Raw genomic sequence first — 20,966 nt, forward strand, 5'->3', positions numbered from 1 at the left:
GGGGCTGGCTCGGAGTCCCCTTCCCCTAAATCTTCGAAGATTATAAAACACAATGGACAAAACTGTATTCAAATTGATGTGTAAAAGTGCGATTTCCAGTGCCATAATAATTTTTCTAACCTCTAACCATGGTTGGGTTGAGGTACCCTCAATCTGTGGAAGTACCTCCTCAGGGGATCCCCACCTCCATTTAGAATCCCTGTTTCCAACACTGCTTGTAGTAGTAACATAGTAGGAAGTTCATAAAAATTATAAACATAATATCGCACAAAATCAATTGAAGTTTTCCTAAGAACGATGGATTTTATTTGTTTATCTGAACATTTGAGGAGCAACACATAAGTATGTGGAGTAGAATGCCAATTGACTTACATTCAAGCCACTTCATATAACATCATCTGAAAGTTCAAACCATTAGATGCACTGTTCAAAATTGTTTTAAAAATTAGAAAAAATAAAAAGTAATAAAAGAAGAAATACAAAGTCATGAATATGCATGAGACAATAAATAATAGCAATTAAATACCACATTTTTGATTAAAAAATACCACATAGCATATGTACCAAGCTGTTAGAATAAATCTCTAGTGGCATACTTAGGGTGTGGGGGAGGGGGTGCACATTCCACATTGCAAGTGTCCAAACTAAAAAGGTCATCTCAAGTAGTTAAAACTCATCTCCCCCTCCCCCTCCCCCACCAGCCTTTTTATTTTGAGATTTCTAGATACACTGCCACTGTAGATGTGGTCTAATGAGATTTTAAAGTCAGCTAACTTCAGAGACAACTTAAAACAAGCAAATATTATGAAATTGATGATTGGTTAGTTTCTGGGCAGTAGCGCATCTAGGAGTCTCGACATTGGTGCTGATGGTGGAGTGCAAAAGTCATGTGGGGTGGCTCAACGATAAGATGGGGGGGGGAACTCAATGAAATAGGGGAGGGGGAACTCAATGAAATAGGGGAGGGGAGCTGACTTCCAAAAAAATCAATACGTAGCAAGTGTGTATAATCTTGCTTACGTAGTGTGGTAGAAGGATTTGCAGGTAGGATGGATAACTGACATAGGCCACGACTTAAACGCTCCTTCTGGGGGCCGATTTTTACCTACTTGAGTGTGATTTTTGGCACCCACTAGATACTACCCGAGACATCCTGTGATACTGTATACTCGACCTCTGACATTTCAACACTCACAAGATGAAGAAGCAGGAAGTAACCTGCAAGTTTTCATAAAAATATTGTTATGGCATGCAGTTGTTGTCAAGCACTATCCTAATCTATACTACACAAACAAGTATAGCAACTGCAAGCCATAAATATTTTGTTTCCATGAAGCATTATTAATTATATTGTTTGGGGTTTTTTTTCATAGTGTTAACAACGATGTAAACGTCTATTGCTGATAAAAGCCCGGTTCACATCAAAAGTTATCCAGTTAACTGGATTTATATAGTCCGATTAACTATATCCAGATGAAAATGATCCATATAGATGAATCCAAGCAAGCCTGGAATTCAGTCACATATAAACCAAACAAATAAACATTCTCTATTCCAGTTCAGGTTTAGTCACATGCCTCACAGTTAATCTTGATAGCTGAACATAGTTCAATGTGAACACTTTCTCTAGATTCCCTTATATTCCATTTGATGTGAACCAGGTTTATAAGAGTAATAATATGCGGTAATTTTATAGCACCTTGACCTATAAAAAGATAGCATGAAAGCACTTGCAACGTTATTTGCCACTCCTAGTCTTTGCATCCGTAAATGGCCAAATGCTGTACCACTCTTTTCTCCTTATGGAGTATACCAGGATACACTCTTTAAAATTAAGCTTATTCCTTTTTAAGCAAACATTGTAAAAAAAGTTTTATATTTCTTAAATCAATCAATATTTAACACCCTTGTGTTATCGTGACTATTCCTCACACTGGGTATGTTCCTAGAACATTTGTTTCTTTATTAAGAAACACCTAATCAATACTATGCACACCAAACTATCCAATATGTGAAGCAGTCATTCTGGTTTTCAACAATAATTCAACATTTGTTTTCAACGTTCAGCCACCTCAGCCAACTTTCAGTTGTCCTAATAATGGACTAAATTTAATGTTGAAGGCTTCAGTCTTACCAGCTCATATAAATTTGCACCCTTTATACAAGCTCCGATGTATGGAATTATTTTTGTTTTCACTTCTCATGAGTTATTACTTCCCTTATCGCAGTATTAACATGGGAATTGAACAAGGGACTTTGTTCCACATAATTTACAATTTCAATTTACAACTATATTTGCCGTTCAATTCTCACCAATGTGTTTGCATTTAAAAGGTGAGAACAGTGGCTTACTTGGTTAAATATTGTACGGCTTGTGTCTGGAAAAAATTGATGTCATTTCCTTGTTTTTTTAAAAAAAAATCTATTAAGTGTTTTGGGCAAGGTTAAACATTGTACGGCTTGCGTCTGGAAAAAATTCATGTCATTTCCTTGTTTTTTTTAAAAACTCTATTAAGTGTTTTGGGCAATTCCCAAATGCTGACATAAGAATATGTGGTGCAAACAGGATGATATATGCATACCATTAAACTTCAGTAATCACATCTGAACGTTACAATTTTGAATACAAATATTTAATTTTGCTTTCATCTTTTAAATTTTAATGGAAAAAGTTTTCATTTTAATTTTCTGACACCCAACAAAATTCTGGTTTATGTCCCATTGTTTTTCCAGCTTTAAACAATACATTTATGTTTGTAACAATATAATTTCACTTTGTCAAAAATTAAAAAAAGCTTTTTATAAAAATTCAAATATAATTTTACATTTTTTTTGACAAAAGCCAAGGAATATATTGATTGGAGAAATGCTTGCAGCTATAAATAGAATGCAACTTGAGAGATTATTCTATGGAATGTAAGCCCTCACATGCAAAGTAGAGCGCCCTCTATTATCTCATCTTACAGTACATGTATATTTGTGAGTGTTACGTTAAGATTAGAATTAATAATTACTTGATATATGATTATAATGCATTCCTCATAGAGGCAAGTATAACAGTAGTAATGCGAAACATATGTTAACCGCATTCAAATTTGCACCAAGTTTATTAAGAATCTAATTCAGTATTATTTACCAATCTTTTGAATAAACACATTCAAAGTAACAAGCAGAACATAATGACATGCTCCTCCTCCTCCACATTGCACTCGTTGATAATTCTGTTCGTTGGGATACAATAAATCAATTAAGTTGCGCAATAAGCAGATTATTTTATAATCAGATGCTCCATCTGGCAACCGATTGGCTAGGTTCTTCAGTTCACTACGAGAAAAACCCTACATTGCATAATCCAGCAGACCACTGCATGAGTGGTTGAATCCAACAACACTAACCATGCGAATTTGACCATCATCAGCCATAAGGTGTCAATGAACACCAACACTGCCATCTGTCCCATCATGTGGTGTCAGAAATTAGTTCATTTCCAGCGTCACCAGTCGAGTTGCACTTGGTATCCAAGAGCGACTGCTCTTTATTTACAGCCTCAGCACTTCCATTTGTCTTTAAAGACACTATTTTGCTTCTTTCTTCTTCACTTAGGAATGACGGTGATATGGGGAATAGTTGACGGCATTTCTTTCGGTATACGTTAGCTGCATGCGGGTTTTTGAAATCATTCATAATTGCTTCTAGAATTGTTGCGCACATCTGCAAAAAAAGTGAAGCATAATTTTCAATTACAGTAGAACTCTCAATTACTTACGGCACGAGCCCAGAGCCGTTTGTAATTACAGGTATTCGTAAAATCGAGGTTGACCAAAATTCCTATATATTTGTACTGGTACTTCTTACACTGGCATAAACTAGGCCTAGGCTAGGCTCACAGGCCTACGCAGCTAAGTCTGAGGGGGCCTAGCCTTACAGAAGGCAGTTTCTAAGCATTCTGATCCCACTGTAAGCCCCACACAAATTTGTTTTTATTCAGACGTTTTTACTCCAACACAACTTCCATAGATACTTGTTTATTATATATCTTGATCATTCAATAAAACAATCAAGCACTATGTTGACTTTTAAAGTTGAAAACGATGATTAAAAGAGAAGTAAAATTTGTTGCATGCACATGAATGAACCCATAATAAACACTGAATTTGAATTAGAGGGCCTCCTTCACTTCAGAAATACATACTACTCTATAGATCCCATTACCAGTATAGTATAGTATTTTTTTAAATTTTTTTTACTTCACTCTTACCTTGATTTTACATTCGTAAAATCGGGAATTTGTTAAATCGGGGTTCGTAATTAAGGGTTTCTACTGTAATTCGTTTATTATTACTAATTGTGCTTGTATAAAATAAAAAAAATCAAAATCAAATAAAAAAAATGAAAAATCAAATCAATTAATGTTGAATTTGCCTTAAAGCTCTTAAACACTATCATATTTTCTTTGACAAAAAAATGTTGTATGCCCATATAAAGTCACTATGCCCATATTTAGGCATGTAACATGTCCAATGAAATGTGATAGTCTGGACAGGGCCTAATGAAATTGAAGAAAATCAGATTAACTTATGATAGTGACCTGATGTGTTCTGTTCTGCATGGTGTCATCCAATTTAGTTACTTGTGATATAGCTGCCTCCTGTGTTGAAGGATCTAACAATACTTGCATCTTGGAACCTGTAACAAGACAATAACATAAAATTATAAATCAGGCTCAATCTGATATTTTTAACCTAGGCCTATTCTGAGTTCTTTTGGTTGGTAAAACTACAGGGCTGAAATTGAGGTCAAGGTACCAAATTTATTTTTCAAAAATATAAAAAAAAAACAAACCAGCCGACTGTAGATTTTTGGTCAGTCAGGAATTGACAACACAAAAGTACTTTTTTGCCTAATGACTACCTATCAATATCTATCTAGCAAGTAATTCCAACGTGCACATAATTTGCCTGAGGTGTCTTCTAATCTAAAGGCCACAGGTCAATTTTTCACATAGCAGGTTTCATTGTTGTCAAAACTAAGACTAAAAACAACTCCACTCCCTAAGCCTCATAATAAAACTAAGTTTATGGAGAGCATCGTGTGTGTATCAGTGGCAGATTTTAGGGGTTGAGAAAAGGCAGCCTGGGCCCAATGCGAAATGCACAGCAAGGGATTGAATCCCCGACCTTGAGGTTGGGAAACCAAACCTTTCACGCGGCGCCATATTTTCTTCCAGCTCCTGACATTCAACCCTTTTAGGTAAGACTTAAATAAAAATGAAATCAAAATTAAAAGATAAAAATACCTGCAAGTAGATGTTCTAGAGAAGTTTTGTAAGCTGCGAGAAAATCATCATTATACTCTTTGAGTTTCTTTCCTTTTAATATTTTCTGCATTTCTTCAGATAATACTGTTTGAATTGCATCTGCTAGATTCTGTTTTTCCTCCACTTTGATAAAACAAATGAAATATAATTTACTATTAAGTTTACTTTACTAGAAACCTCACTACCTTTCTAACATAACATATACATCATCATTTCAACTAGAAATGCTCCAAGTTCAATCTAAATATACTGCCACGTGAACAAAAATTGATAACACATAATTGCAATTTACTGTGAAATTAAAGTTGAACATATCCAAATTAGGGGAGATTAAGTTAGGCCCATCTAAAATTTGCACCATTAAATTAAAATAGTAAAAAGGACAACATATATTCCAAAAAATGGTATCAAAATTATAATGTATCAATAAATACCAATTATTGCACAGAAGATAGAATATTGATACTTAACAAATTTCTCATCTAAGTTTTTATGTTACTGTATGTATTTTATATTTCATGTTTCAAGTATTTTAATTTTTCAAGTTACTGTATATTTGCATTTTTTGCACCTGGAAAAAAAAAAAATAAAAAAACTTACATAGCCTGGCAAATTGAATGATGCACACATGGAGCTGTGGGTTAGTTGGGTCTAATGAGTAGGCTCTCTTGATTGACTGCAACATCAGCAGCACCTTGTCTATAAGCAAAACATAATGCAACACAATCATAGTCATATATACTGTATTTATTCAAATGCCAGTGGCATTTATTTTTCCTCGATTAATGCCCCCAAATGACTATACGAAAGTAATGGAAGCAGCATCATTCTTAACACATTCCATTAATGTTGTACTGCAATAGAATTGCATGTTTTTTAACCTGTTTGAGATCAATAAAAATTGAAAAATTGCAGTGATCCCTGAATTAAGAAGAGTTCAGAATTGCGGTCAAGACTTCTAACCCTGCACATTACTTTGTGTTTTAATCATTGCATTGGCGTGGCATGCCTTCTAACTTACCTTTCCTATAATAAATTTCAAACGCCAAAAGGTGAGTTTCTATCCGATCCTTTGCTAAATTTTGCAAAGGCTTCAAGAAGTAAATTGCTTCTTTGAGAGGATTTTCACACTGAAACAAAAAATATACAACAAATCCATCAGCATAATCACAAATAAATACATCTTAAAACAATTAATGAACATTTAAAACAAATGAAGATGTAGTGTTACGGGAGGCTTTTGGGAGTATCCTGGAAAGCCAGGAATATTTTTAGTATTGTTATTAAAGAACTGAAGCTTACATTTAAAAAAAAAGTATTTTTTATTAACCGATTATCCAACTTCCAAACTGTAGCCCTTCTCGCGGCGAATACTCACTGCTGTATAAACATACCATGCGATTTCCTATTTCGTTCGTTTGTTGAAATTATTTACTCCACTGCCATCTCATTGATTGAGGTCGGCGCCCCAAGGATGCAAATATTGTAACATGGAGGGATAAACACAGCGAGTCTTCCGTGGATCTAGGCCTAGTCTGGCCAGGGAGTTGTTATTTAAATAAACAACTTAACCTATTCACCCCTAGATAATTGATTAATTTATAAGATTTTTTAGTGTCAGAAATATTGTTAAATATCACTTTTTTCTATAAGTGTAATAAAATAACTAATTTCCTAAATAAGCAATTATTTAGTGTTGTGAAATTATAAGGGGAAAAAAAATTAATTTTAATTAATGATTTCATATTTATAAATATATTTTATAAATAATTAATGAGGATGAGTGACGACAGTATAACAGTATGATAGATGGACGTTAATTAATGTAAACATCTTACTTTAGCTAATTTATCAGGGACGAGCTCCTCTTCCTTGGGTCCCTCACTCTCAGAATCTTTGTTCTTCTGTTTATTGTCAGCCTTTATTTTTTGTTCTTCCTTTTCTTGTGCTTTCTTTTGAGCTCGTCTCTGCTTGCTTTTTAATTTCTTCAGTTCTTTTGGACTAAGGTTCTCAGTATCCAACTCATCTAATCCATCGCTATCTTGGATTGGTTTATCATGAAGATGAACATAAACCTAAAAATAATCAATTAAATAAATAATAAAAAATAATAATAATGTAATAATGTAATAAATATGTAATAATAATAATAATAATGTAATAAATAATAAAAATAATAATCAATTAAAAAAAATAATCAACATAAACATAACAGTGTTCAAAAAATTAAATTTAATAACATTATTTACAAATGTTGGGTTAAATATAATAATTTCATTAATTTAATATAACAATTGAGCAATTTTTCCCCCAACATTTTCGTTAAGCATTTTACAACGGGAGAGGAAGTGTATGATATCATCAGCAGATGAAGAATTGATCAGGCTGCAATACAAGCATGTATACAATCCTTTAAAAATTCATACAACAAACACAGCACTTGGTTACAGTTTTAGAATAGTCTTTTATACATAAAACACATTATGGGACATGTCAGCTTGATCGATGCTTACTGGTACAGTTGTAGACTGGGGCAGATTGCTGTAAGAAGTCTTTAGACGGTGTTAACGCTTAGCAGGCTTTAATCGTAACATCATTACTGGTTTTTATAATTATAAACCATTACTATACCGAGATCTAACCAATTAGCCGACTTAAATTTTAAAGCATACTCGGAGGCTTAAAACAGTCTTAAATCATTTTCATCATGGTGTTACAGGTACTAGACCTACATCATCAAAGACTAAAAATCGAACGACAAATATTCCAAAGCTTCTCAACATCTGAAAAACCAGCGAACATGCAAGTTCCTTTTGATAAAATTTATCAAAATTTTATCAAATATTTATCATATTTAATATGAATGCATTAAGCAGGCGCAGCAGCGCCATCAATTTTATGTTACCAGATAGTGCTTGTTTGCGTTTCAATACTCAAAGCAGCCTAAAGCGAAGACCATTTTATAGCAATGGTCTTAAAAGAATGACTTTAGTAACACCGTCCAATTAATAAGTCGGCTTTATTCGAGGAGTTAAAACTACCAGTTAAGACAGTTTTATAGCAATCCGCCCCAGGACTTTGTGATAAAAAAATATATAGCAAGCCTATATTACCAGCTCCAGCTTGTATGTATCCTTAAAGAACATCTTGCAAATTATGGTGATTGCAAGATACAATATTCAAACCAGGATTACAAGTCAATGTAGCATACAGTTTCCCCTCTGTGGGACACTCGGTCTATCACACAAAGTCTACTTTGTATGCGAAATATTTATGTTAATCAAAGATAATATCATACAAATTCAAATAAATATACAGTTGTGTCGCATACCTCTATTGCTACCTTAGCTGCCTTAAAATAGAATCTATGATGACGGATAATGTCCTCTAGCCGGAGCAGACTCACGTATGCCCTCAGCGTCATCTTGCGTAAACAGTACGTATGAAAGTCAAACTGATCTTCGTTAATTTCACAGAAATGCTGAAAAAGAATAAGTGTAGTCTACATTTATTGCACATTCTTACAAAATATAAAACTGAAAAATATAATTGTAAATCAGAATTGTCTGCACTATCATTTTACCTGTGACATAATGTCACACCTCATCAACATATAGACAATCACATAAAGCAAATCAATACCACTCTACAATAATGTAAAAAAAATAGTGAAATACTTACGGTCCAGACTGAATATAGTGTTCAAATTGTTACTAAATGTTAGTAATTACCCCATCTATCTGATTCCGTAAAAAAAACCTGAAACACGGAGATCTCTGTTTGGCGGTCAAGCATTGCGTTACCAAACACGGAGATCTCGTGTTTGGCGGGCATAGTGTTAAATAAACTCTTACACAACAGTGGTGGCGTAAGCATTTCCCCAACAGGGTGGTCTATTGCTCCTCATAGACAGTTTTTGAAATTTGGGAGAACATAACAAATTCGGGAGACAGCATGTAAATTCTGGAGACTCCCAATTGAACCGTGAGGGTTGCAACCTTTGGTAGTCATTAGCTGAGATTTAGCAAACAAAAGGCAAACGGAAGCCTTTGTTTTTGGTGACTGTCTAGAAGTTGTTAATTGTAAATAAGCTGGTGATTATTAGAAGAAAATATTGTTTCATTTGAAAATAGCTAACATGTAAATTTTAAAAGCAAAGTTCTAAATTTTCGGGGAAATTTTCGTGGAAGCGGGGAGAGGCATAAAAAATCGGGGAAACCCGCGATTTTCTGGGAACTTGGGAGGTCTGTATAGATAGGAGTGATATTTTGCCCTACGTGTCATGTTATCCTACCAAACACTCAATACGTTCCCCAATACTTGTGAAAAAAGTGATCCGAGTGAGAATTGTACCCACCTCCAGCAAATAAATAGCCTGGTTCCATATTTATTTATTCAACTACATTTTAAGTGGATAGCCTTTTCAGCATAGCTGATATGAAGGGGGCTCACTTATTAGACAAGTCAACAACAAAACAGTAACCACTAGACTACAGAGTTTACACTTAGTGACTAGTATTGGAAGTTAAGTATTTTTGAGTATCAGTGTTGGCTAACTTACTCTGTCGACTTCATAGCATTTCTTGAGGGCTTCACCGTACTTTCCCTGACGTTGGTAGCTAGTTGCACATTCAGTTTGGAACCACATACATTGCATTTCATTCAGATTCTCCATTGCTGCTACACTCTCCTGAATGATAAATGTATTGTTAATTTATTTGGTTGTCGTATAGCACTATTCCTTGAGCATACAAAGTGCCAATTATCCTCTAACTAATACCCTCAAACCTTGAATAGAAGCCCTATGGGCATAATCATGAGAAGATGCCCATCTCAAAAAGAAGCTCCCTTCTTTAGTAGTTTCTTTAGTTTGCTTGAAAAGCAAATCTTGAAAAGTAGTCCCTCTTGAAAAGAAGCCCATGGGCCTCTATTTAAGATACTATGGGTCTATTTTTGAGATATGATTTATATATATTATATCAAAAGCTTGACTTAAATCATATACTTAGTTGTCCAACAGATTCTCGTCGGCATGTTTTGATCATCGTTATAGGCCTAATAGAAAAGATTGTGTGTATTTCTTTTTTTAGTTACAATATTAAACAGAATTTTGAATTTTATGGTTGAAGATGTCTTCAGAAGTCCCATGCGATTCGTTATATGGTGGCAATTCCAAACATTAACAAAATTCATTTTGAAAAGAATCCCCTCCTTAGTTTTCAAAATATCCTTAAAAAGAAGCCCATCTAAAAGGTCCTAAATGAAGAAGTTCAGAGCTTCTATATGAGGTTTTACGGTATTTCCTTTCAGGATAATTAATTTACATCTAAATATATAATTTGCATTTAAATTTATAATTTACATTTAAATATATCATTTAGATTTAGATAGAGAATTACATACCCTTGTAAATTTACTACACATTTCTTCAGCCTCTTTAACCATGTTTCCCTTCAGCATGTACTTAGCGCATTTTGAGTTGATAAAGCGGTCAGCTGTATCCAATGATTGTGCTTCATCCATACACTCAATGGCCTTGACTATATCCCCTGCATGCTGCAAACATACAAATCAAGATTATCAACTTAGTGTGCATCAATCAATCAATCAATCAATCCATCACATTCTTTATTCATTAATAACAATACAAAACACTACAACAAAATAAAGATATTCAGAAATTGACAAAAAACAAACTTTGAAAAGCTAAAAAGAGCATGTTTGGTGGTGCTCCAATGTCTACAAAAAAATTTTAAAATGGCTTTCAAAAAGCATTTAAATCTATCACATCCTATAATGACATGCTGAAAGTTAGAAATGATGATTTGGTAATATGTTAATGCTTGGCAGATAAGTCAGACACATTCAAGTATTACGTGAATGGTGGTTTTATATTGGGCTTGACACCAAAACGCAGATTTATCCCTGAACAAATTTCATGACCTATACCTGGGGCAAGTTGTAAATCTGAACTTGGTTTCTATAAAGTGGTAATAAGCACTGGGAGGCAAGCCTTTAAACCAAGCACTTAAAGTTAAACATTAATCTTACAAACATTGGAAGGTAAACATTTTAAAGTCAGGCTCCCGATGGAAAATATATTTTAATATGCTGTACAACTCATTTTGTTCAAAGACACAAAAAGCATATTTGATGAAAACACTTTGGAACGGTTAATGAGATACAGATTTTTGAATATGTAAAAACTGAGGGGGTGGGGAAGAGGGGCATAACCACCCTTTTACACCTTTTTCATATTTAATCATATGTCATTAATGATCATTAGTTTTTCGTCAAACATGCTTTTTGTGTCTTAGAATAATCTGTTCTACAACATATCAAAACATTCTTTCCTCCGGAGCCGGACTCAATAAGCATTGCAAGGTAAGCATCTTCATAAACACTGGAACATTAAACCAATTAACACCTTGACTAAGGTTAGAATCAATGTACATAAAAAAAACCCCTTACCTTGTAAATTTTTGCCTTGGCAACATATAATTCTATATGGACTGGGGTGTGCTCTATGGCTTTATCAATGTACTCTAAAGCCTTCACTGAATTCCCAATTGTGTCATGGTGAACAGCCAAGTAGTACCAGCCCCACATCAACATCGATGGCATTCCTCCTTCATCATTTAGCTCTGAAAAAAGAAAGCAAAACATTTAGTAACATTCCACATAAGTTTGACTAATAAGTTGTAGCATTTGGTGCAAACAACAAGGAAAATCAGAGGTGTGGGTACCAAAACCATGAAAAATCTCAGATGTGGGTACAACAACCATGGAAAATCAGAGGTGCGAGTACCAGAACCACAGAAAAACTCAGATGTGGGTACAACCACCATGGAAAATCCGAGGTGTGGGTACAAAGACCATTGAAAATCTCAGATGTGTGTACAACAATGAAAAAAAGAGGTCTGGGTACAACAACAATGGAAAATCAGGTGTGGGTACACCCATGAAAATCACAGATGTGAGTACAACTCAATCACAAAAAATCACTGGCATGGGTACCACACCCATGACATAAATTAGCACAATTGCAGGTAAATAAAGAGATACAATCACAGGCTAGAATACTGGTCTCATTCATTGAGAATTACTGGAGATGGTTATGTATTCTCTTACACACCAATAAGCCATTTCATAGCTTGAACTGCGCATACCTGTCATTAAGGTCAATAGTAGGCAGCTTTCGATTCGACGGTAGGACGTAGAACATAATGATTTAACTAAATGCGAGAATGTTAGGGTAACATCTTCGAGTAGATTCTGGAATTCGATTGCACGACGACGGTAGGACGTAGAACGTAATGATTTAACTAAATGCGAGAACGTTAGGGTCACCTTGTCGAGTAGATTCTGGAATGCAATTTGACCAAATCTACGTATGCAGAGAACGTAGGACGGTCACGCATGAGTGATTCCGTTCTAGCGTCACGTTGTCGGGCAAATCGAAAGCTCCCTCATGTAAACACACATACACAGGTTTATGTTGATTGACCTCGGATAAGGGCATGCACATTCTCACTATAAATTGGCTTATCTTTTAAAACATGAATATTGCTTACCATGGCCATATAGGGTCCCTGTGGTCTGCAGTGCATTAACATGGTCCATAAGAAGCCTCTCTATCGTAACTGCCTTTACCTTGTCATTATATAATCCTTTGATATTGGTCATGGCCGGAGCAACGCCTTTCACTAAAGCTTTCTGAAGGTATACATCAACGAGGGCTTCAAATTCCTCACCTGTAAGTGAATATTCATTGTTTATTATCGAAAAATTACTTAAAAATATGCTACTGGTCAAAGAAACTGTGGTATGCCCATATATAGTCATGACGTGCCTATATATGGCCATGTGATGTCATCATGGCCATATTTAGGCATGTCGCATGTTATAAGAAATACATTATAAGTATCTGCACTACAACAACTTTATTGATGTAATCATTTAGCATTATGTAATTTAACAATTTTTGAATAATTATAAGATTTGAAGAAAAGTGTAAAGAAAGCCTACCATGTGCTACTTTCATCATCACATGCTTCGGGACCGACGCTCGGGGATATTTTTCTAAGAATGGTTTGAAGATCGCTGCTTTCTCGTCATCAGTATGACATTGACAGGCAGTGGCATATGCCTCCAAGTACATCTTGTTCTCTGGGTTCCTTTCTATTAGACCTTCATAAATGCTTGATGCTTCTTCTATCCTACCAAGCTTTAAACATATCTCACCTGTCAAATATATCAATAGGATTACTGTAATATCAATACTTATCAAAAGAGCACACAACATTAGTGACCACGACTCTATCCAGAAAGATGTGCAGCATGTTAAGCAAGCCCTGAAACTAAACGGTTATCACATGAGAGATTTCAAAATATCCAAATGCAGCAAAAACCAAGATGATGAACCTGTATGTTTACCACATTTGGGACAACTTTCATACCATATTCAAGGCATTCTACAACAAGCCGATATTAAAGTGTTTCACAGGCACCCAACAAGCTAACCCAGACTCTTCAAACACACAAGGATAAGCCACAAGCACACAGCCAGTCAGGAGTTTATCGGATTCCATGTGAGTGTGGAAAGGTTTACATTGGTGAAACAGGACGTGATCTCCGTACCAGGCTAATGAACACCAAGGCCATGTGAGGAGAGGGGAGCAGCAAAAGTCATCAATATAGTCATGCACACCCACAAACAACAACATCGTGTATGTTATTGTGATAAATCTGAACTGATAGCCATTGTACCATCTTGGCATTGAACAGAGAAGCTATAGAAATTCACAAACATGATACAGTACATCAAGATATTGGATTTGTCATCAGCAATATTTGGTTGTCCATGTTTAATCGGACCTAAAACAATGCATGCAACACTTTTCCCGCCACACTGGAAATCATGGCTTGTTTTTGGGCGCTTCAATTTGAGATGGGCATTTCTCAAGACTAAGCCCATTGGGCTTCAATCAGAGGTTTTACGGTAGTCCGTTTAGGACTGGGGTATGGGTATTTTGGATGTCATCAACATTTAATAATGTTCTTTTAACATAGACAAAGAACAAAGGTTGAAATTTGCAAGAATTACCGAAATAACTGTAAATCTAGAATGGAATATGAAACTCTAGTTATGTACCTCTAGTTTCCTGAACAGAAAGTTTATCATTGATTTGATCCTCATACTGGTCCAGGTGTTTGAGGGCATCCTGCAACTTCCCAGCATCCTTCATTACATCATTCTGATAGAGTAAGAATTCACTATGTTCATAGTCGTACTGCTTCACCTGCAAGGAATAAAGGTTCTAATGTAGCACCACTCACAAGCAAAAAAAAAGCAGCTTAGCTCAGTCGGCTAATCTGGTGGTAGTCACTGTGTGTGCGCTGAACCGTGGAAATCTCTAGGTCCCCGGTTCAATTCCCATCGCAGCCTCTCCTTGTGTTTCAGCTAGAGGGCTGAAATACAAGTTACAATAGCGCACCGTCTTTTGGATGAGACGTTTAAGCCGTTGGTCTCGTATGCATTTATGGCCCATGTGCACGTTAAAGAACGCAGTACACTCTTCGGAAAAGAGTAGGGGATAGTCTCCCGGTGTACTACCCAAATCACCACCAGAAGGACCCCACTGGAAATAAGTCTTCTTCTAGACTTTCGTGGGCTATCCTTGGTGTTTACACTGAATAAATCCAATCCAATCCAAAAAAAAAATAGCTCATTATAAACTGTTCAACCAATAGCCCAAATCTTAAGAACCATGTATGCCAGTATTAAGATCAATTAACACAAACAGACAAACACAATATAAATTTATGTTAATTGAAATTGGATACAGGCTTGTGCAGTTCAAACTACAAATTAGCTTATTACTTTTCTACTGAGACCATAATCTAGGCATTCTGTGTATATTTTTTTATAAATTAATTTTAATACTATGATTGCTATGATACAAAATGCAATTTACATGGATGAAAAAGTTGCAGGAATTAAATAACAGAATTAATTAGAAAAGTTATTTGTTAAAAAGGTTACCGTCTGTGTTTTTCTGTATTCTTCCAATATATTTAATGACTGCGTATACTCCTTGAGCAAATGATGGGCAATTGCATAGCCAATCCAAGAGGCCCTTTGAACTGGTCTCAATTGTAGTAACTGGTACCTAGTATCCTGCAAAACAATTCAAAAATGGATCAGGCCAGGCCAGGCCAGGCTAGGCTAGGCTAGGCTGGCCAGGCTACGCTGGCCAGGCTACGCTAGGCTCTATTAAACTAAAATTAGTTCACTTTATCTTTTGTCATCTCTTTTACACTCAGGGCTTGTTACTTAAAAATAGCAGGTGAGCTAAAACCCACACACCAACCCCTGACCACATACACACCTAATTTTGTTTAGGTGAATGATGATTTGGGTGAGGGAAAAATTTAAGTTTCTATGGAATAGTTCAGGGATATAGTTTTAGTGGGCGTGGCCACCTAGCCTTGAAGTTTTCCACCCAGTCTAAAGCTAATTCCATGGCCTTCCACCCACCCTTATTAACCCACTTTTCCATCCTTAAATACTTGTATTATCTAGAGTTTACCAATATTATCACACACCCACCCTCCAAATATCTATCCCCACCCTTAGTTTTTATTAGCTACAAACCTGATAGTTTACTACTGCAGTCAACAAAGTGGTGTTGGGGTTCAAAGCAACACAAAATACATCCCAGCAATAAAGCACTGCCACAGTATTTAAGTTCTCCACTAAATTATAGGTGAGTGAGTGATTTTCAAACCCAATGTTCTCTGTTGTTCACACCCCTGCCGAGTAGTTTAGGGAGTGATTTTTAAACCCAATGTTTTCTGTTGTTGACAATTTTTTGTTGAGAGCCGAATGCATAGCCAAATTTGTTGCTATAATAAATAACACTACACTCAACACATCTCATGATAGTGAAAGAACACTTGATTTAATTAAAAAAAAAAAAAAAAAAGCTTGTATAAAATATTAAAATAAAAAAAAGAAAAAGCTTGTAGAATATATTAAAATTTGGTGATGAAAAATGTGACCATCCAGTAAGAGCCTAGGATAGGCTTATCGTCAGATTAACTTTTACTACCAATTAATACCAGCCAATCAGATCGTAGGACGAGGGGGTAGATGACTTACTCTGTAACCTTCCAAGTCCCTCATCTGGATTTGTAGCAAAGACAGGTCTCGCAGAATCTGAAGATTATCCTGTCAATAAAAACACAATTAGGTAATAATTAAGGTAATTACATAATTAATGAGGTGATTACTTACGTAATTAATTAGGTCATCAATTAGAAAATTAATTGGGTTAATTATTGGGTAATTAACCAACATCTCAACCTAAAGCTTCGTAGGGTAGGGAGTGCTGATTAAATAAGCTTACTTAATCTTTCCCCTATTTTAAAGTATGTCTTAACTTTAAGAAAATCATTGTTATTTGCTATCTATTATGATGTTGCGTTATACTGAATAAAGTCTAGTCATTATATTTTGCTGAGCACGATGATACCTATCAACTTACTGAAAAAAAATTCATTGGATCCAAACGATAAGTGTGTTCTAACGTCAAGAAATAAATAGTGAGTAACATCTTAAGTTTACACTTACTTTGGATCATCTAAAAGAACCTTTAGAACACAGATACCTATCAACACCGACTTTCATGAGACAACTGATAATTAAGTAGTAAAAGTCACAAATAATATGAATTAGTGGGTTATTAGATGGGTTATTTTCTTGGAGATTCTTGCTTGCCTGCAGGAGGCCATCCTGATTTCTGGGAGACTCCTGTGATTTCTGGGAAACTTGGAACCCCCTAGCTTGGCATACACTACCACAAAGGTTCTATGTCTTGTGGAACATTAAAGGAATTAACATGACCTATGACCCAAGACCATACCTTGTCCCACTTCAGGGCATTCCTGTAGCACTTGATAGCGTCATCATACTTGCGGTCAGACCTCTGAAGCAATCCATAGACATGCCAACCTACAGTAATCAACTAAGGAAAACTCTCTCAATCCACAATATAAAATTTTCTTTTTTCTTCAACAGAAAAAAAAAACTTTCCCTGGTCACCACTATGAAAATTGTGACACATATTTAAAATTACCACTTGTAACTACAGTAGAATACCTCCTCGGGGATATCCCTATTAAGGGGAGATGTTTTTTGGTCCTGAAGGTGACAAAGACAATGAGAGAACATCACAATAAAAATGCACTCAGTACTGAGGAATATAAACGATGCAATGATATGTCGTTGATATTAGTTGCTGTAAAGGAAACTCTTACATTCTTATTTTTTTAAATTGATTGATATCCATTACGTTTCTTCGTGATTTAAAATTGTATCTGAAACTCACTGACATACGGTAAAGCAGGGCACTCGCTGCATCATACAACAGTCTAACTCCGCTGTGAGCGCCTGACAACGCCGTCATTTGCCGATTGTCTGTGGTAGTCTAAATGGCTCGTCATTAAAAATGATCCATTGTGTGCACTGCATTGCATTGGGTTCTTCATAGAATCGTGCAGGCCGATGACTGTTGAGGCAGTGAGTGCCGTGCTTAGGATTATTATTGTATAAATACAGTATTATTACACCATCCAGTGGTGAATCTTAAGATTATTATTGTATAAATACAGTATTATTACACAATCCAGTGGCGGATCCAGGAATTTGAAATAGAGGAGGCCCAGGGAGGGATTTTGACAGATGGAGGGTCTATACAACCTCAGTCTCACCATGGTTGGGGCTGAGGTAAGAAAATATACGATTATGCCACCTCTAAATGCCGGGAATGGCACTCTCAGACTTGAAAATAATTTTCTTGTTTTCTCCAATTTTTTAGAATTAAAAAAAAAAATGTGGTGGGGGAGCCCCCGGATGGGGCCCCTTGAATCCACCACTGCCACCAATAACATCATTATTTTTAAAAATTGCCTGAAGGATACAGACATGGCTCTTCAAGTCATTTCTAAGGCCTCTTCTAACAAGATCATAAGCTTCTTCCTTTCGACCCAAACAATTCAATGTCAACCCCTTCATAGCAAGTGTTTCTAAAATACATCAAAATATAGGTTAGGGACACAAAAACACTTAACATTATATATGAAATTAACATCATTATTATTAAAACAAAAAAGCATCAATTTTTTTCATTGAAAAAGCTCCCTGTTCAGTGTGTGCTTAAAAAAACATATATAACACACCAAAACAAAATGTAGGCAAAATGTTACACAGAATTGTTCAAAAATTGACAATTAAATTATATACAGTAGAACCCCTCATTTACGTACGGCACGGGACCAGAGCCATTCGTAAATTCGGGTATTCGTAAAATCGGGGTTGACCCAAATTCCTATATATTTGCACTGGTACTACTTACACTGGCATAAACTGGGCCTAGGCTAGGCCTACAGGCTTTCGCAGCTAAGTCTGAGGGGGCCTAGGCCTACAGTTGGCAGCTTCTAAGCATTCTGATCCCACTCTAGGCCCTGCACAAATTTGTTTTTATCTGAAATTTTTACCTTCTTAAATACCTAGATTGTGGATTTTATTCCAACACAACTTATATATATATATATATTGATCATTCAATAAAACAATCAAGCACTATGTTGAATTTTAAAGCTGAAAACGATGTTTGAAAGAGAAGTAAAATTTGTCGCATGCACATGTGTGAAGCCATAAAAAACACAGACTTTGAAGAGGCCCGTTAGAGGGCCTCCTTTACTTGAGAATTACATAGTACTATATAGTATGGTGTGTTGTGTTGTATGCATGGTAATAACAGGTAAAATTCGAGCGGGTTTTTTTTTTTTTTTTTTTAATCTTTCGCTTCAATTTTTATGAAGTCATCACCTTTATATTACGTTCGTAAAATCGGGAATTCGTAAAATCGGGGTTCGTAAATGAGGGGTTCTACTGTACAAGAAATGGTACGAAGACACTTCTTGGGACATATAATTTATCAACCAAGATTTTCATTGACTTCATGCTGTATTGTTAGGGTTGTCATTAAACAAACTATCTACTAAACAAAGTATCTACTAAAAGTGGGAAAAAATAAATCATTTCTAGTTTTAATTGCAGTAAATCTATTTTAAATTAGTATTACTTTCATGAAAATATCTAATTAACTGTGAATTATATTCCTTACCTCCATGCTCTGAAAATTTGGGGTTGCCCAATATCTGCTTGGAGTACTTTAAACCAATTTTGTACTGCTTGTGTTCGTAACATTTCTGAAATACAGAAGCATGCATTAGATTTCACCCTGCTGGAAATAATTGAATATATCAAAAACTAATGCTGTATGCTTTACTTTGTTGTAAATAATTCTAGTTAAACTTGATTAAGTCATATCCAAAATGCCATTGCAATATTGTTTGAATTAGACAAAATTAGACTTAAAGATTATTAATTAATGGAAAACACAACAATTTGGCATGTAAAATAAAATCGACTTAGGCAAGTTTAACTGTAATAATATCTAAAATTTCTGGCGCAAATTTCTGACGCCAATTCCACAGAAGATCAAAGGCACAGCACATGTGAATAGCCACCGGAAAAAAATAGCTCCTAAGCTGTGACTTAAAAGAGAACTAGCAAACTGATTTTTAGTTCTAGAGGGGAATTTTGATATGCCATTAATAATATAATCAACCTTAAAATCGCTTTTTGGCAATTTCTTTTGGAGTTATAGGCCATTGAATACAATTTAATCCTGACGTCACTGGCGAAAAAGGTAACAAAAGATCGTGTAAATAAAACCGCGTAGGGTATCTGCCGCGTACGATCTTTGCGTGCATGCTGTAACCATAGCTGTAATTCTTCTGTTGACAACCGCTGATGCAGTTATAGGCCTATGACTTGATATGCAAGTTACAACAACCATGGTTACAGCATGCACACAAAGATCGCACGCGGCAGATACCCTACACGTCGCTATTTACACGATCTTTTGTTCCTTTTTTCGCCAGTGATGTTACGTTAAAATCGTATATAATGGCCTATAACTTAATAACCAATTAACAAAAAACGATTTTAAGGTTGGTTCTATTATTAATGGCATATCAAAAATCTCATGTAGGACAAAAAATCATTTTGCTAGCTCTCTTTTAAGTTGCAGAGTCAAAAGTTATTCTATTTGGAAACTAATTTAAAAAACAAAGGCTAAGTATAACTGAAAAAACTTTGACCATAGGTTTCAATACGGTTAAATTTTGAGAGGATGATCAGAGAGGGCGAAATGAGTATATCGGGAAAGCAATGAACTCAAATATGATGGTTTATTCATTAATATACCTTATTTAGTAAAATGGAAACCAGGACTAAAATCTTGATGATTGATATTTTATGACCAAAAAAGTTTTGGTTTGTGCTACTTAAGCCCAACCAATATAAAATATTGGCTTTGCTTCTTTTGAAACTTAATTTACAACATAGTAATACTGAAGAGCCCAAAATAATTGTTTCAAAAAGCCTAAATTTTATTTTCTTGCCATTAATTATTAGAGGTATATATTTTTGCCATGTTTGAATGAAATTGTTGACATGTTTCTAAAATAGTAAAACATATTTTTTTTAAATCAACTTTTAGTGGCCTTGGGCAGT

At 35.2% G+C, this 20,966-nt stretch overlaps 1 protein-coding gene across 1 annotated transcript in view; it reads right to left on the reverse strand.

Annotated features, from left to right (window-relative positions):
- Window positions 1-277: 277 nt before the first annotated feature.
- The window catches only part of LOC117115794 (N-alpha-acetyltransferase 15, NatA auxiliary subunit-like), a 22,778-nt gene continuing 2,089 nt past the window's right edge, over window positions 278-20,966 (reverse strand). Inside the window, exons 2-19 of the mRNA XM_033259725.1 lie at window positions 19,510-19,594; window positions 18,302-18,406; window positions 17,245-17,333; window positions 16,482-16,550; window positions 15,363-15,497; window positions 14,472-14,619; window positions 13,346-13,561; window positions 12,892-13,071; window positions 11,789-11,961; window positions 10,721-10,873; window positions 9,879-10,007; window positions 8,649-8,798; window positions 7,156-7,392; window positions 6,339-6,447; window positions 5,918-6,016; window positions 5,297-5,440; window positions 4,589-4,686; window positions 278-3,711 (exon numbers count right to left, since the gene is read on the reverse strand). Of these exons, the coding sequence (XP_033115616.1) occupies window positions 3,460-3,711; window positions 4,589-4,686; window positions 5,297-5,440; window positions 5,918-6,016; window positions 6,339-6,447; window positions 7,156-7,392; window positions 8,649-8,798; window positions 9,879-10,007; window positions 10,721-10,873; window positions 11,789-11,961; window positions 12,892-13,071; window positions 13,346-13,561; window positions 14,472-14,619; window positions 15,363-15,497; window positions 16,482-16,550; window positions 17,245-17,333; window positions 18,302-18,406; window positions 19,510-19,594 (2,571 nt within the window). The 3' untranslated portion in view covers window positions 278-3,459. The remainder of the gene's footprint in view (window positions 3,712-4,588; window positions 4,687-5,296; window positions 5,441-5,917; window positions 6,017-6,338; window positions 6,448-7,155; window positions 7,393-8,648; window positions 8,799-9,878; window positions 10,008-10,720; window positions 10,874-11,788; window positions 11,962-12,891; window positions 13,072-13,345; window positions 13,562-14,471; window positions 14,620-15,362; window positions 15,498-16,481; window positions 16,551-17,244; window positions 17,334-18,301; window positions 18,407-19,509; window positions 19,595-20,966) is intronic.

This window comes from Anneissia japonica, unplaced genomic scaffold, assembly GCF_011630105.1.
Source record: "Anneissia japonica isolate Jap-2015-1 unplaced genomic scaffold, ASM1163010v1 scaffold287611_len363355_cov233, whole genome shotgun sequence".
Classification (NCBI taxonomy): Eukaryota; Metazoa; Echinodermata; class Crinoidea; order Comatulida; family Comatulidae; genus Anneissia; species Anneissia japonica.